The sequence below is a fragment of the Grus americana genome, chromosome 11, assembly GCF_028858705.1.
Source record: "Grus americana isolate bGruAme1 chromosome 11, bGruAme1.mat, whole genome shotgun sequence".
In the NCBI taxonomy this organism is placed as follows: Eukaryota; Metazoa; Chordata; class Aves; order Gruiformes; family Gruidae; genus Grus; species Grus americana.
The window spans coordinates 15,584,153-15,601,202 of record NC_072862.1 but is presented as its reverse complement, the minus strand read 5'-3'; the positions used below and the strand labels follow the sequence as shown (position 1 = coordinate 15,601,202).

At 36.0% G+C, this 17,050-nt stretch overlaps 1 protein-coding gene across 3 annotated transcripts in view; it reads left to right on the top strand.

Moving 5' to 3' along the window:
• The window catches only part of CACNA2D3 (calcium voltage-gated channel auxiliary subunit alpha2delta 3), a 460,032-nt gene that overhangs the window by 293,730 nt on the left and 149,252 nt on the right, over positions 1 to 17,050 (top strand). For all 3 annotated transcript variants that reach the window (XR_008578815.1, XM_054838171.1, XM_054838172.1), the window contains one exon: positions 6,982 to 7,115. Coding sequence is in view for 2 of the 3 variants with exons in the window: in XM_054838171.1 (XP_054694146.1) it covers positions 6,982 to 7,115 (134 nt within the window). In the remaining variant the exon portion in view is untranslated. The remainder of the gene's footprint in view (positions 1 to 6,981; positions 7,116 to 17,050) is intronic.

Below are 17,050 nucleotides of genomic sequence, written 5' to 3'. Positions count from 1 at the left end.
ACACCAGACATCCTGTCCCTTGAGGAACTGACAGTGTAATTCCAAAAACAGTTTTATATTTCCTAAGGAACGAGCATTAAAACATGTAAGATGCTACAGTAAAAGGATATGCTAATATAAGTAGGAATGATTCAGAAAAAAACCCCAGCCCCCCTAATTAATCTTCAGGTTTTCCTTTTCCTTTCCTCTTGGATAGAAAAAAAGTTCTTTTTTCTGTTGTGCCACATTACATTATGATGAATTGCATCAGGTGCTATCCATTTAGTCATTATTTCTTTAACTACTGTTATGTCCAGCTGATGGAAATTACTCAGTTTGAAGTCTTGTCTTAATCAGCTAATATTACACCATAATTTAGTTTAAATAATAGTATAAGAATCCTTTGAAGCATCTTTTTGAAGACAATTTAATCAACAAAATCTTTTAGCTTTTTAGCCTAGCTCTACAGATTCATAAAGATCTAAGTACAGCAACTCAGAAATTAGGACCAGGCAATACAGACTGCCTTAGCAGATCATCTGGTCCACGTCTTCATTATTCCCAGAGGGGGAAAAGTGGTCACCTTTGTCATTCTTCAGCACTACTTTGTTCTTTTCAGAGCCATGTTGCTTTGAGTCAGAATCTTACTCATATGAGTCAACTAAACAGATTAATGACTTTCTTGTATAATTTTTTTCTCAGTTTAATATTTGCAATACCTGCTCTCTGATAGCTTACAGTGCAAAAATCTTCTACCTCTAATCAGTGATTAAATATTTTTTTTATAACTTTCAAAATAAGTTGGAAACAGCATAAGTCATTATGTCAGACAGTAAGGATTTATTACAGTTTTCAGCTACAGCTTGCCCATTTTCTTTTAGTAAAATGAAGGATTACAGCACAACAAATGAGCAGTGTAGTAAAGCTGGTCTAAAGATTGGCTGAATGGCTGGACTGCAGTTTACTACTTGCATGGGTGGGCCAAAGTATGTTGTTGTCACTGAGGGTCAATGACCCTAAAATCAATTTTCCTTGCAGTGATTTTCCCCTTGGAAGCACAACATAGATGAAGGCTGTTTGCAGGGTTTCCAGCTGGCTGGACTGTGGACAGCAGCCCTTTCCTTCAAAATGGGTCACAGGGGAAATTCATACCACCTTGCAAAACTTCTTTAGCTTCTAGATTCTGACGGTGAAACCTTGAAAAACCCCAAGCATGTTTTTCTGTTATATTTTTATGTATAAGTAGGGCATATCTAGAGGGAATTGGCTTAATGAAGCAAAACACCAAACCATTTTAAATACATTAAAACATTCAAGAACCCCAGAGTCCCTCTAGAGTGGTTTGTGAAATTTGCAGTGATTTACTCTACTGTATCATAGCAAGTGCACGTAAAGGGTAAGAATAAAGATTTACTAAGATTCTGAAGTGAAGAAAGGTAAAAGTTTTCCTAGTGCTTAGCATGCATCTGTTAGATTTTAAAGTAAGCAGGTACTACCTTTCCCTCAGCAGTCACATCCAGCAGAAAGGTGTAAATATAAAGATGGGAGTTAATGCAATACATACTAACAAATCAGCCAGGATTAAACTTTTTTTTTTTTTTCTCAGTAGAATTCTCTATTGCATTAGTAATTTGACAGCCTCTGGTTGTGTTTTGGGTTTTTATTTTATTACAGAACATAAGTGTGGTTGGCGTATTATAAAATAGACAAAGGAGAGGATTCATCAGTAGAAAGGAGCAGAGGCTGAGAAGGCAGTGTAGGGAAAAATGCTTTGCGTATCGGAGGTCTGATAGTGTCTCTCTAACTGCCAGCAGAGGACAGATCAGCCCTGAGGCAAATCGTGCCCCAGCTGTAGCCATTTATAGACTATTGTATTAGCAGAGGAGAGTTGCACACAGGAAGCCCCAGTCACATCCATTCCCAGTATTAGCGTGACCCCAGCACCTCCTGCACTGTGGGCTCTTGTGGGGGGTGGCAGGCAGCCAGTTACAGATACTGTTCACCTGCTTGAGAGGCCTCTTAGGTGGGGGGGGCAGCGGGGGTATTCTCCATGGGAGTTTTACAGCTGCAGAGAAACAATGAATTCCCTCCTTATTCCCTACCCAAAGAGGATTTTTTAATTCTGATGTTACATTAGTTGCAAGAATATTGCATCTATTTTGCACAGTGTCCAGAAAATGAAAAGTACTGTAATCTACTTAAAAAAAAATAAATCCATTGGAGGCATTTTAAAATGTTATGAGTCTAATGATGGACATTTTAGAGAAAAACAAGCCATCCGAAAACATTGCAAGGACTGTGTAATATGGAAAGGCAGCCCACTTGCAGAGCATAAGTGTCTGTCTTTAACCATATTATTATATATATATCTCATGCTTGTCATTACCAAATCTTACCCATTTCCTTCATGATTTTTTTCCTGCTGGGGAGGAAAAAAAAAAGTAGTGCTGACTGTAAGGAGCTCTAAGGCAGCATAATTCACACACCAGGGAGCTGAGAAGCAGGTGTTAGAATGCAAAAATTTAAGCGCGGGTTTGCTGCTATGGCTTACGTGGCCTCAGCAGCTGTACTCAGGAACTTCAGAGCACGTTTTTATCTGTTGGTTAAACCTTGGTATAGGAAGAGTAAGGTTTTTAAATCCATGAGGTACCTCTGATCTCTAGATAAGAGAGAAACTTAACAGTGTAGGAAGCTAGGTCTTGTGAGGTTTGGCATTTGTTACACATAGCTACAAACACGTAAATCATCAAAAAGTCTAAACATACAGTGAAAATTAACTAAGAGAATGTTACCTAATGCTGCCCTTAGCTACAATATAGTAACTTTTGGTAGAGTTTTCCCATTTGGAGAGGATCGAAAAATAAATATTAGAACAAGCATTAAAAATATGGGAAATATCATTCACGTAGCTTTTGAAATTCTTTTTACTTTCTTGTAAAGACAGCTAAAACATAAGGAAAATAAATTTTGTAGAAACAAAGTTCATAGATGAACCATAAATTCATAGAAGATAGGTAATTGTTCATATTACATGAGTTAAGGAAACTATAAATCGTTGTAGATTTTTCTAATGTGAGCTACAGAAGCACAAACCTTATTTATAAGGAGATTAAACAGACAAAATCCTCAATGCAAGAAAGGAACTCTTCCCAGAAATTACAAATGAAACCCAACCCTGACATCACTTTATGAAAACCCTAGAGAGAATCCATATGGTTGTGTCTTATGACACCATCTTCATCTAAGTCTTGTCTTTTACACATCTTTAACAGCATCTTTTACATTTCACTAAACTCAGTTATTTGAAGCAACCTGATTAAAAGGAATAAAGTCTCTAACACACTCTTTCTTTCAACTTTTCAACTGTTGCAGCCTGATACATGAATAAATCTGTGAAACACAGATATGATTAAAAAATAGGATTTTTTTCACACTAATCTCTTTTTCTTCCACTTGCTAACCTTGACTACTTTAGCTATCATACTCACTGGGCAAGGAGCACTGCATGGCTAGCCTGCAACTACATGCATGCCACTATACATGTGCTGATTTACCATCTGGCTCCTTCCAAATAGGATGCTCAATGTCACTTCTTTCAGTCTTGGGTTAGTGAGAAATTTTCAATTGTCTTTGAGACCTTTATTTCTTTGCTAAGTTTATATGAATTTAATTCAGACTTACACACTATCTCTTTTGTCTTAGGAAATTAGTCTAAAACTGTTTTCTCTATTGTGTAGTTTAGAGATATGGTTTGCAAGTACTACAACAAGAAATTAATACTTTGTCTATAGCATGCTGCCTGGAGAGTTCTGTGTAAGTTGCAATATGACAGCGTGCATTCTCAGAAATACTACAAAGAGAAATACCTAATGTAATACACATCCAGGTGAAGAACAGTTACAAATAAGTGCTCAAGTGGGTATGTCTGCTCATGTTGGCTGTACCTGGTCCAGATGGATCTCTTCTAAATGAAGGAAAAGAAAAGAAAAAAATTCAGCATTATCAGTCTTGTAACATGTATAAACCTGTATGGCACAACACTGAGGTGTTTCAGATTGGGTTCTCTTTTCTGTTTCTTTTTTTCCTTTTTTTTTTTTTTTTTTTGAGTAATCTAGCTAAATTTTTTCACTTGAAAAACTGACATAAAAACATTTCAGGAGGCAATCAGATTGCATGCTCATTTTAAAGCAAAGTATTTTCTCAAAGGTAATTTATAGGCTGTGATTAAAGAATATTCCAGGCATAGACATCCAGGAGCTTCTTAAATGAGTGTTTAAATGAGTCTTTAAGGTTTTGATTTTAATGAAGTATGACATTAAAAAGTGTTAACTAATTGTGATTTTAACCTGTATGGGTAAGGAAATACTGCTTGATTAAAAAAGACCTTGCCATCACCTTAGATACAATACGAATTTTTTCAAGTAGTTAATCTACTCTCACTTTTCAGGCATTATTTAATATGCTTATACATATATGTAAAGTGTTTATGTGCAGATGTTGTCCTGTTGCTCCCTGTACACTACTCAGTGCAAGCAGATCTCTGCTCCAACTGTAATTTTGCACACTGTTGTAAAAGAAGTGCAAGTACTGGCATAACACGCACTGCAAAGTACATGAGCTCAACACAACAAATAGTATTGGAGTGGTGATGTAAGATTGCATAGAAAACACTGAAACAGAACAGTGACTAAGTCTGCTTTTTAAGGACAACTAAAAATTGTCCATGGGGACAACTGAAAGTACGTGTTTGGGAAAAGGAGAGATAAACATACCTGAAGGTCCCCTGTTTTAAATCTCCTACAGACGAATGAGCAGAGTTTGTGTACTCTTTCCTTTTAGTGTTTTATTCCACACTTCTAGCCATTGTATACTAGTGTAAGACAGAGGAAGAAAGGCAAAAGGCTCATTAGTCTATTTGTGCTTCTGTTCAGTCTTTCTGTATTTCTGAGTGACCTGTGCTTTTGAGTATGTAACTTGAAACGTGATCAGTGCTGAATTTGGCCTCTGAATATTGGTTCTCTTTTAAGCTTTCTGAAATGAGACATACCAAAATTCAGGCACTCTGAACTGCTTTAGGAAAATGTATGTCATCACCTGTAAAATGAGTGATCCACACAGTTCTGAAGTGTGTTGAATCCTTGATTTAAAAACCGTATAAATCACAGTGTGTGTATATATACATACATACATTTATGAGGTTCTCTATGTGAATAGCTCATGTTGGAAAACAATAATATTTTTACTATGTATTGACATTTACTCCAAAGTAAAAGGACCAGATAGTGAAGTGTCCCTAATTACTCCCTAATTAGGAAGAAACCCATACTTTGACTTGGGAGATTCAGCAGTCCCAAAATTGGAGCAGGCAGCATTTCAGAAACAGTAATGTACACGTTGCTTTTTCCCACAAGTGTTCTAAGCCAATAATTCATGAAAGTACACTATAATTTTCTTTTTCCCCACCATATACATGGAATTCTGTTTTGTCAAGTACAGATTTCCTAATTAAACTTATGTCAATCATTTTACTCTATGGCTGAAAAAGCTTTCAGAACCTTAGACAAAAAAATAGCTCTGTTTTGAAGCAAGAGTCAGACTGTGGTAGTATATGTAGTTGTCAGTTAACATCCTCACAGCATACTGGACTTAATAGAAAAAAAAAAACCACAAATAAATAAAATTCCTTAAGCAGAATATTGAATATTGGAACAGTATAAATACTGTACTATGAATTTGAATACTATACTATGAATATTTGAAATCATAGTATAATCAAATTAGTTTTGCAAAAAACCCCACCACCTCTGCTTTTTCTTAAGTTGAAAATATGCACTAAGCTACTACTATGACTCATTTCATTTTAAAGATCTGTCCTATACATTCTGTTCTTACCTGTGTCTTAATTCATACATAGATGAAATGTATGTAGAAACATCAATTTTGTACTGCATGAATTATTGGCAGGTATATTGAATCGGAAACTTCTAACATTCAGACTACAGAGCACCCTTGCAGTCTTGCCAAAATTTACCCTGTCTACAATGAACATAGCTCACAATTTCTTAGCAGCTGCCATGTTTTCTGCTGAAGCTTAATATTCCAGGTCCACAAAACTCATGATCTTGTCAAAAGACTAAAATTGTAGCAAGGCCTCTTTCATGAAAATTCCATATTGGTCTTTTCTCATTAAAGAAAAGGACAGTATATGAAGGGGAAGTGATGCATTTAAATAAGGCCTGATGAAACTATAGCCTTGAAAGTTGTCAGTCCTTCGTCACCCTTGTGTGATGTGGGCTCCAGATGCCAAGTTTGTGATGTAGAAAGATACTTGACATCCAAGCACTGAAAAGGAAGTGGTGACAGCTCAAATAGCTGTGGCCTCTGCTGTTCTCAATGCTGTCAGGTTGTAGGAGATGTTTTAAAGGATTAACAGAGCTGTGATTACTAAGCCAAGCAATTCTAGTTGTAGTCTACATTTTCTGTGATCTGCCATTTGTAAATACCATATTGCTATTAACTGATGTTTAATCACATTCTATAATGTTGAGCATTTTAGAGCATATGCAACTACTGGTCTTTTTATTGTGGTTCTAATCTGCAACGTTTCTTGAAACTGGACAAACTGGATGAGACATTGTTGGACAAAGTTAATACCAGTTATAACTTTTAAAGTATGCATCATTTATAAAAGAAAACAAACACAAACTTCTGTACCATTAAACAACAAAAGTTTTCTGGAAGTAGAGTTTAGTGCAGTGCAGTGGTTCATAGCAACATTGGGAACCCAGTCCTTCAAAACTGGCCAAAGTTTTTGCAGACTTCTGTTTACACCAATTATTGCTGTTTGAGGCTGCTTCTTATGAAATGTTCCTTTTTTGCATTTCTTCTTTGGAAATAAGCAAGCAGAAAACATGAAAGACATAAAACACATGATACTTCAAGTTGCAATCTTCTTTAATTTGTTCTGTCTGGTTTATAACTTTGAATTGTGTGTTTTCACAGGGTTTTTTACTCAGATCTCTACCTTAGCTGATGTTCAAGAGAATGTCATGGAATATCTCCATGTTCTTAGCCGACCAAAAGTTATTGACCAAGAGCACGATGTAGTATGGACTGAAGCATATATTGACAGCACTGTAAGTCTGTATGATAAAATGTTTAATATAGGCTTATTGCATATAATGAGGAATTAGGAGCAAAACTGTTGTGTTAGAAACACTAGTTGTGCATCTAATTTCTGTTGCTGGAATGTGCCAATTCAGTATAAGAATCAGGACTCGATATCTTTATGTTACAAGTAAATAATCCAAGATTACTGAACTTTAGCAGATATTTATACATTGTAAATTACATAGAAAATAATGAAACAAACATGAGTAACAGCACAATTTTAAAATTTATGACCTTCAAATTTACATTTCTTTTATAAATCAAAAATGGACATTGAACAGAAATTGAATAGCTTGAGTAACCATTTTTTTCTATATGTTTAAAACATGCCAATTAATATGTCAGTATAAAAGCATAGACTGATCAGAATCAATATTTTCAGTATATAAAGGTGGGTCAACATCTAGGGGACAACTGTGATGTTTTGGGGAGCACTAATGAGAGGATTCTGCCTTTTAAAGTGGATTGAATGGGTGATATGCTAACAAAATTGTCATAAATGTCCAATTTTAATTTTACATCCTTGTGAAACATCAGATTTGAAGCAGAACTTTCTGTTATGCAGTGACTGAGCACTCATGATACTTCTCTATCATTTGTGGTAAATCATCAGATTTGCAGGTAAAAGTTGCTCATTTTCATGGCTTGGTCTCAAATAGTGTTTTATCTATGGTCCCAAATAGCTTTTTATCTATTTTCTTTTTCTTATTATGGTTCTTTTGATCCAATTAAAATATTTTTGTTTGTATATTATCTGTAGAATAAGAGTTTGTAGCAAATATCTGTCACTTAATACAAGTGATGCCAAGTATTCAATATAATGAATAGAAGATCACAGATGACTAGTGGCAAAGCTGTTTTTTTTTTTCTTTTTTAAACTTTTATGTTCATGAAGATGGGGCAAGGTGGGAGAATCTCATCAGCTTCACTTTGATATTTGGGTGGTTTGGGGTTTGTGGGGTTTTTTTGCTTTGGTTTTTTTTTTTTATTTCTTTTAAGTATGTCATGCTTCTAGAAGGTTTAGTTTTAAATTAATACTTTAGAAAAAAAACCACCCTGGGAATAGAGTTTTGCTTCATTTTCACATTTGCTCAAGTGTTTTATGTTCTTCAGTGGTGGCCATGGGTAATGCAAACTAAATACTAAAACTGCAGTTATGAAGGAGAAACAAAAATTTGCTTGGAAATATTGCTTTGGAGGGAATTTACTTATCTCTTTTCAAAATATTTCCTTTTTCAAAAGAACATATTAATCCAGTCTCCTCTTTTGTTCTCTTTCTTTTATTGAAACATAAGCATGAGATGAACAGAAACTACCTGTTATTGCTGTCCCTTCAGGGCATCCCATGAAATGGGGAGATGACTAGGAAAACCTAGTTCTTATTAATTTCTTGCTTTTATATGCTTGAAGTAATCAGTGTGTGTATGTGTTGAAGGGAGTTTGTGTATTTACTAGAGAGAGTAGCAGGAAGAAATCCATGTAAGTGGTGTTTTAGGGCAACTGGCCTCCTTGTCCTTTTCCTATGAATCTTGCATTAAAAGTGTTGCAAACAAAATCTTCCTCCTTTCTCAACACTGAGTCCTCCCCTTTACCTACCAACAAAGTACAAAATGCTGTTTCAGAATTAATTTTACACTTTACTCTCTCTTTCATCTGTTAATCTGTATGTCTCCGATCATTGCAGAGACAAAAGTATTCAGAAAAGTTAGTCTAGCTTTCAGTGATTCTCCTGTAGGTTACGGAAAGGCTAAGGAAAATGAACAACTTAATGTTGTGTGAAATACTAAGTGAATACAGCAGGGGTGAGTAAATGCAAGTGAACTTAAGAACACTAGAGGGAGTGTAAAGAAGGAATCTTGAGAAAACAGGCAAATAAAATACAATGGAGCTGTTGCATTCTTGAATAAAGGAACCTGTTACATCCAAACAAAAGCTGTTTTACTGCAATCAAAATAAAATAATTCCAGTTTCTTCTCTTTCTCTTCTTATTCTTTTGACTAAGGCTGATTAATGTCACTATACACACTTATCTATATGTGTATATATATACACATCTATATACACACACTCATACACATACTCACACGTACACACATATTTTAAAGTGTCTGAAAACTCCACTCAGGACCCTACTGGGTCGGATGCTATAAGAAAAGATTTAAAAATAGAATACTGTGATCTGCTTAGTTGCAAGCTACCTTTCTCCTCCCTCTTCCATCTTTCTCCCCTCAAAAAAACTCACAGACAAAGGAACAGGATAAATTAGTGTAGTCACATAGAAAACTCTGGAAATAGCAATGAAAGGAACATTGTAACAAACCATATGTGCTTCTGCCTCAGCTAAAGCTGCCTGAGTGCTATTTTCCGAGACGGATTCCCTGGCCACCTCTAGTGTCTTGGCATTGGAAGTGCCACCTAAATAATCTTCTCCATCCCGTAACTCGTTGATTTTCACAGACAGTTTGTGTCCTAGCTCCTCTGTGCCTGCTGCTTGGACCTTGCCAGGTTAGAAACAGTATATTTCTGGACAGCTTAAATGTTCTTATCATCCAGCTGTGTCAGAACAGCCAGGGCTAGATATACACGGTTGTAATCAGTGTCGCTGTGCCCTAACAGCATGGAGCATGCTTCCCCATTCCCTTCTCACCAAATATCAGAGCTAATTGGCCAGCTGTGCTGTTTCTGAGCAAGTAACATTAGGCTGGAACATACTAGGATCCAGACAGAAAGAAGCTGGACTGGAATAGTCTTAGGATACAAAACATTTCCCCTGATGCCCCAGCCTGTTTTCATCCAGTGTTTGTCCAGGACAAAGTCATCTGTGAAAGCCAGAAGTCAGGTCATTTAAGTGTTTGATACCATTTAGGAATATTCCCAGAAGAATTTTGCTACTAAAACAAGGCATCTAATCCCTGCATCTGTTCACCTTTCCTGTAAGAGGATGTCTGCAAAATGTTCGTACAGCTACCTCTTCAGCCTAGCTTTGACACTCTGAGGTGCTTCACTTACTGTTAGAAAAGAGTATGGCATTTATAGAACTGAAAATCCCTGGCAAGATATCATATGCAGAAAATGAGAAATAGTCTTTACAGGCTTATCCTGGGCTAATTCTAAAGTCAGCTTCACAATAGTTGGAGTGCTTGTCCTGTAATTGTCAGCACTTAAGCTACTAGCCTATACCCTTAGGCTAAAATGTTGGGATTGAAGTATGTGATATATGCCAGCCAGCGTCTAGTCTTCTGGTTCAGAGTCCTCTGATCCCAAATTCCACACCTTTCCCTAGGCTTGGTCACCTTTCCAGTTGTACTTCTCTAGTCGGCAGTTTGATATGGGCTAGAAGTGAGTAAGCTTCATTGGATCTGTGCAATTCTATGGGAAAGGGCGTTTGGGGTGTCAAGAGTGAGGGGACAGGCAGATGATTCTTGATTGTGGAGTCTGATATAAGAGACTGTCTTGCTACACGTTCGTGTGCAGCTGTACAGCCTAGAAGTGCTGTAAGGGCTAGCTTGGAGGGTTGGAGATGGGACACATGTACAGTGGGCCCTAGACGGTGAGGTCTGGACAGCATTCCAACAGGCCGGTCTCAACATAGCTTTTCGGCCTCAAAAGTAGGTCGCATTTGGATCAGACATCACTACTTCAGCATCACTAAAGCCTACAAATACATAATGCTTCAGAAAATAAAATACCTTAATGGGTGCTTAAAAACAGAGTTGGACTTCTAGTTGAAAGCTTCCAAAGGCACTCTTTCCCAAGGAGAAAGAATTCTAAAAGTATGAAAGTATTACAAGGAGGGAACAATTTTAAAGTGGTTGATGACTTCTTTTAAGCAGATGTGCATCTATAGCAAGCCAATACAAGTGAATATATTGGGGGGGAAGGAAAATTGCCTGTGTATCAGAATATTCAGGTGAAGTAATGCATAGAGGTAGTCTCTTGGGATTATGGGTAATCATCTATAAAGCACAGAAGCCCTTAACTCATTCTTATGGTAACATCTGGAATGTGGAGAAACATTACTTTTTGCTGCAGGAAATAAAAAAAGACTGGACTGGCCCCTGAGTTCCCACTGTTTAAAAGCTTGTGATTGAGAATTTGTTTATTGGGGCATATAATTTGACCTACTTGGACCTTTTTTGGCTCTTCCTGGTGAAATTTGTTTCTCATAAGTGTACCTGAATATATTCTCTGGATCTAATGCACCATTGAGTTCATCTCCTTCAGGCTATTAGTTTCAAGCTGTGAGCAGATTCAGGCATACATTACCATGTTGGCTCTGTTCAGTTTCCAACAGGAGCATTCCTTTGTATAAAAAGAGCAAATTTTTATTTCATTTAATATTTTGAGATGACTGTCTGGTTCTTCAGAATTGAAGAGTTCATTTAAAAAAAAAAAGTGTTCTGAGTCATTACAGGTCATGATTCCCTATAATATGAATAGTGAGTGGTTTTTACTCTTTATACTTTTCTTCAGTGTTGAAGTACTATATGTTGATTCTTCATTTGCATTATCTGCACCTTCTCATAGATATATATTAAATTATGGCATTTAGTTCAATTCTACAATTGCTGGTAAAAAAAGTAATTTTATATATATCTATATCTATATATATATATATCTCCCTCTTCTTTCTTTTTTTGAAGCAGGGATTTTTTGGAAATATTTTCTGACCAAGAGGCTGATACATGCTAGTAAGGCAACCTGTCCAAGAACCTTATTTCCCCTTATGGGGGCAGTAAATTGAGGTAGCTCCACTGAGCTAAAGCCTAGACTAAGTATTTCTGAAATGCTTATGATGGATGTTACAATTTTATTATTACATATATGATCAAACAATTTCAATTTATTCATCCTTAAAAAAATAAACCAAGTGCTTGGTAGGCATACTTTTTACTCTGGTTCAGGTTCCTTGCAGAAATTCAGTAGGAAGAATAGGAAGCTCATGCTTCTCAGATAGCGGTCACATCAGAATCCAAATGTTTTAAGTATGGAAATTTAGATTCTGGGATACAGTTCTTTGTCAAAGGATGAATTCTAAAGCAAGTGAAGCTATATACATCAAGTCCTGTGTACAATGTACAGAGATATAATAAAAAGTCCTACAGACTGAAAGCTATTATGCTGGCATTTTTATATCCAAGAATTTCCGGTGAGGTATAAAAATGCTGTTTAGTGCTTCTTCCATAAACACAGTTTTCTTTGTGTTCAATGCACAGAAGAGCTTTTATGAAGTAAAAAAAAATTAAATACTACCCCATTTCCACTAGCTTCTATTCCCAGAGATATCTTCAAATACTTTTGGTGGCACAAGTTAATTGTGCTATTACAATAAGTGGGTGTAATTAGCATTTTTATCACAGTAAAAGGTTCCCTGGGCCTCTATTTCAAAACTAACTTCTAGATTGTAGTACTGGTATGCATTAAAATGCTTCAAAGTGTTCAGAATGCTCATGTATGTCTACAGCAAGTAAATATTGGTAATCACTGCAGAACTGAATGTCAGGAAATGTCATTAATCAGCAGCTGTGAAAAGAAAATTTATACACAGGCAGTAATTTTTTTGTTTGTTTTTTTAAATGTTTTAAAAACTAGAAATCTGTGTTGCTTTTTTCCCCAATCCCACTTTGGACTTGGTTACATGCTCTAACCCTCCCCTTGCGGCCAGCATCTTTTAATCTGTAATAATTTACAGCTCTTTATCAGAGAATGTCATCACCACTGACTGACTCTGAGGTTCCCATGAGAATTTCCTTTGCTTGCTTTGACATTTGAGTGAATTGGGTTAGGGAAGGAAAATACCATGCATGGATATCAGACCTTCCATCAGGTAGGTTTGTTCTTAAAATAAAGTTCTTCAAGGTCTGCTTTGTCTCCTACAGATCTGCAGTGGTCTTTTGAAGACTGATATGGGAGAAAAAGTAGAAAGTAGCCCAGGGAATGCCTTCTTATCAGTGCTTCAGTCTTGATTAATTTTCCTGGAAACATACGACAGCTCTGACCATTTCATCTTTTTTGAAGCTTCTGTAAGAGCATGACTGCAGTTTGAAGTTGCAGACCATCTGATCCAGCAGTTATGGTCTGCTGTATTTGCACCGGGATCTTATAGATCTGGGACAGTGCTTGAGACATTAACTGTGGTGATCAATGCAGCTATGGTACACACAATAAAAAAGGATTATGCACATATTTATATGTAGTTGCAACATCCCTTTATGCTCATGATTAGTGGGCTGGCTGTGGAAATCTTCATTGATAGTCCAATAGAAAAAAACCTTTGAGCCGTGACTTTTATGAGTTCTGTGGCCCAGAATTTTCAGTTACCATAATTAAGTATTCTTGTTTTCTCCTAAACAGTTCTAATCTGTTTGTTTTACTGCTGGATCTAGAATAAATGAGTTACCATTAGCAACATTAACTGTTTCAAATTCAGAAAGATCTGTGTCAACTGTCAAAACATAATGAGTGCTCAAGATAGTAAATGCATATACCTCTCAACTGAATAGAATTAATGCACTCTCATTATCTTTCAGATGCAGCTCAAAATAACCATGGATGTTGCTCTTTTTTGTTAGAAAATGCACATCTGATTTACTTATGTTAGGCAGCAGGGTGCTAATCAGTGCAAGGAATGCCGTGCCACTTAAATTTGAGCTTAGAGCCCTTGCTCACACACCAGTACAGGAGTCATGGTGCAGCGTGTCCCAATAAAACACACAAATTGAGACCCCTGAAATGAAAATTGGGACGTGCAAAGGAAAAATAAAGTCCATGATGACCTAGTGGGAATATGGATACTTTAAATAAAAATGATTTGTGCATTGTGCCATGCAAACATAGCATATACAAATAAGGACATGCCTAAGCATATATAGCACCTATGCACATATATGTATGTATATGTGTACCTTTCAGCTTTTGAAGTAAACTACTTCATTTGATAAATTACATGTCTGCTTTACTCCATTGCTAGTGCTGGAACTTACGCTATTAGGGCAGTTTTCAGTGATTGTATTAAGCAAAGACTATTACTACAGAGAGCTAAATGGTAGTTGTCAAAGTCGCTAGAAAAAAATGTTGTAAGGAAATAGCAATATTTATTTTAATGAATTAACACTTTTCATGTGTATCGCTGTATATGGTATTTACACTATAAAATGCTATATGCGATACATCAAAAAGATGTTTAAAACATCAAAAACAAAAACAAAAGTCCTGCACTTAAAGAGGAACATAAAATTTCCTGCTGGGGATGTGGAACATGGAATGCCATCTGTATTATATGGCACTGAGAAAACTGATTATGTTTGGACCTCTATTTCATAGCAGATGGGTTCATTAAATTTAATAGCCTCCAGAGCCTTTAGAAACAGTGTTAAAAACATGTGGAACATGCTGAGACACTTCACTTCTCGCCCCACAGTCATTATAACTCTGGCACAGACTATAAATATTACAGTACTTTATTTCCATTGAAACGGATTACTATGATAATTATTTTTCCTAGTGTACATTTACATGAGAAATGCAGAATGCAAATTGTACTTTTTCAAACTTTGAGTTATGCAGTTGATTTCTTTAAATGCATTTTACAGTTCTTTGCACTTGAAGACTTTGATATAGAACTTATTTTTATCTTCTTCCTGCGACATCAGCAAGCAGCTGTAATGCCACAGCAAAGTTAGGTCTTAAGTAGCTCTGTTCCCAGTGTGGTGCAAATAAGACAAGCATTATGTTAAACCATAGAAGGGAAATCAGAGAAGTGTTACATCTTGGCTTTTAGCTATTTATTGATTCTCTTTTCTAGTATTTTATATGATAGGGTAACTACAGTTTGACCTTGGTCTCTGTTCATCTTTCATCACTGGAGCACAGAGAGATTAAATATCTAATTTCAAATTAGAGTAGTTCCTGCAGAAACATTGCTTTAAACAGAGTAAAAACTCACCTCTTTCTGAAATATTTTCAGAATTTGATCGCTAAAGGAGTATTTTAGTGCTATTTACTTTTTAATTTTAAGTGATGCTTCAAATGAGAACAGGGAAGTTTTACCGTATTTAAGTACTTTGACATCTGTCTAACATTCTTCCATATCTTCATTTACATGTTCTGATGTTTAAACTAAATCAATTTTTTACAAATTTTGTCATATTTGATCACAATTTTTTTTTAAAATCCAGTTTCCAATAACCATATCAGCTTGTTCTCATATGATATAATTCTCAGTAATGCTCTTCTTTTTTCACTTTCCTACAAAATGCTGTGACTATCCATACTACCTTTTACTGTTTTCTAAGATAGCTCTTGTCTTTAGGTTGTACTGACCATTTTAATGTGGATTTTCCCCTTCACATCACTGACTTCAATTCCAATTTTGTCGCTGACCATTGCTGATGTTATCAGGATGTGCAAATTTTAATAAACCACTAAAGTCCTACTACAGTAGATGATATATGATGACAGGATTAAATAATGATACCTTCCTCATATAATTTACATTCAAAGTAATAGGTAAGAATCACTAGTTTCTTAGGAAGGGCAGAGAGTATAAGGACACAGTAAGACAGTATAGGTCAAAGCAATAAGTAGGCTGTGAGATCTCAAGTATGAAGGGCAGTATGTGAAAACATGCACAAATGCGTGTTCAAGTCTTTCAAATTGTAGTGTCTACTTCTACAGGGTTCCCATGCGAGTGTTCTTTGTCCACATCTTAAGAATCATGGAGTCCTTGCTTGTGTTTCGTTAAACTTAATTTCCTGGAAGTATTTGGGCAATCCAGTATTTACAACTTTAATAATGCTTCAAAGTGGTTATATTCACAAAACACATTCTGTGATGAAATTCTGGAAATCAGAAAATTCACTAAGGTTTGAATGTTAAAGGAACATGCTTTGCTGTTTTGAGAGCTGTCAAGCTCACTGATATTATATTAGGACTTTGTCATGAATTGTTAAGCTTTTCTTTGCTGCTTTTGCTGTAAACATGGTGTGTCTTGTGACATGATTGTGTTGCACCAAATTACGGTTTCTTCTTATATGGAAACTGTCTGGATGTATGTGAAAAAGAATCCACAGAATTACAAATGTCTGTAGGTTTTGCCTGCTGGATGTTCTCCCACCAGTTACTATATACAAATTACAGAGAATTGCTCTGCTGTTGAATTTGATTAACAGACATATTCATGCCAAAAGGGTATTGGTCTCATTTGCAGACACCTGCACACTAGAGATAGAGCAGCTTGGGACCATTTCCAGCTGCAGTCTGCCAATGACATACAGTGCCTTTAGGTGAGGGGACAGAATATACTTTTCATTTCTAGCTTGTTTCACAGAGAAGTTTCTGGTTTTGTTGTGACACAGAAATAAAATCAAAAGAGGGAGAGAATTTTTTTCTAGATCTCTCTGTGCTATGGTGAATCCAGCGTTTAGGAGGATACATCTATTCTTAGTGAAAATAACTAAAGACTTTCACAGCTGATAACTGTTTGTCTGTCTTTGATCTCATTGCCTCCATTCTGTGTGAAATTGAGTTAATTATAAGGAAATTATAGCTATTTGGTCAGATATATTTTTCTCTGTTTTTGTCTTTAGTTTTCACATAACAGATTTTTTAGGGTAAATGATAACACAGGAAAACTATGAATTTAGTATAATGTACTAAACCCCATCCTTTGATCTCATGTATGTCATATGGAAGAAAGAGGGCAGTGAAGATGAAATACACTTTATCTGCACTGCTGGAGTAAAACTCTGAAATAATAAAGACTTAGGAAATTATTGGTGCCATTCAAGCTTTGCTGCAGTGGCAGAATTCAGTGCAAAAAGGAAAAGAAGAAGAAAGAATAAAATGAAATAATATTCTCTTTTGTCTATTGTTCTGCAGATACTGAAGTTGTTATTTATAG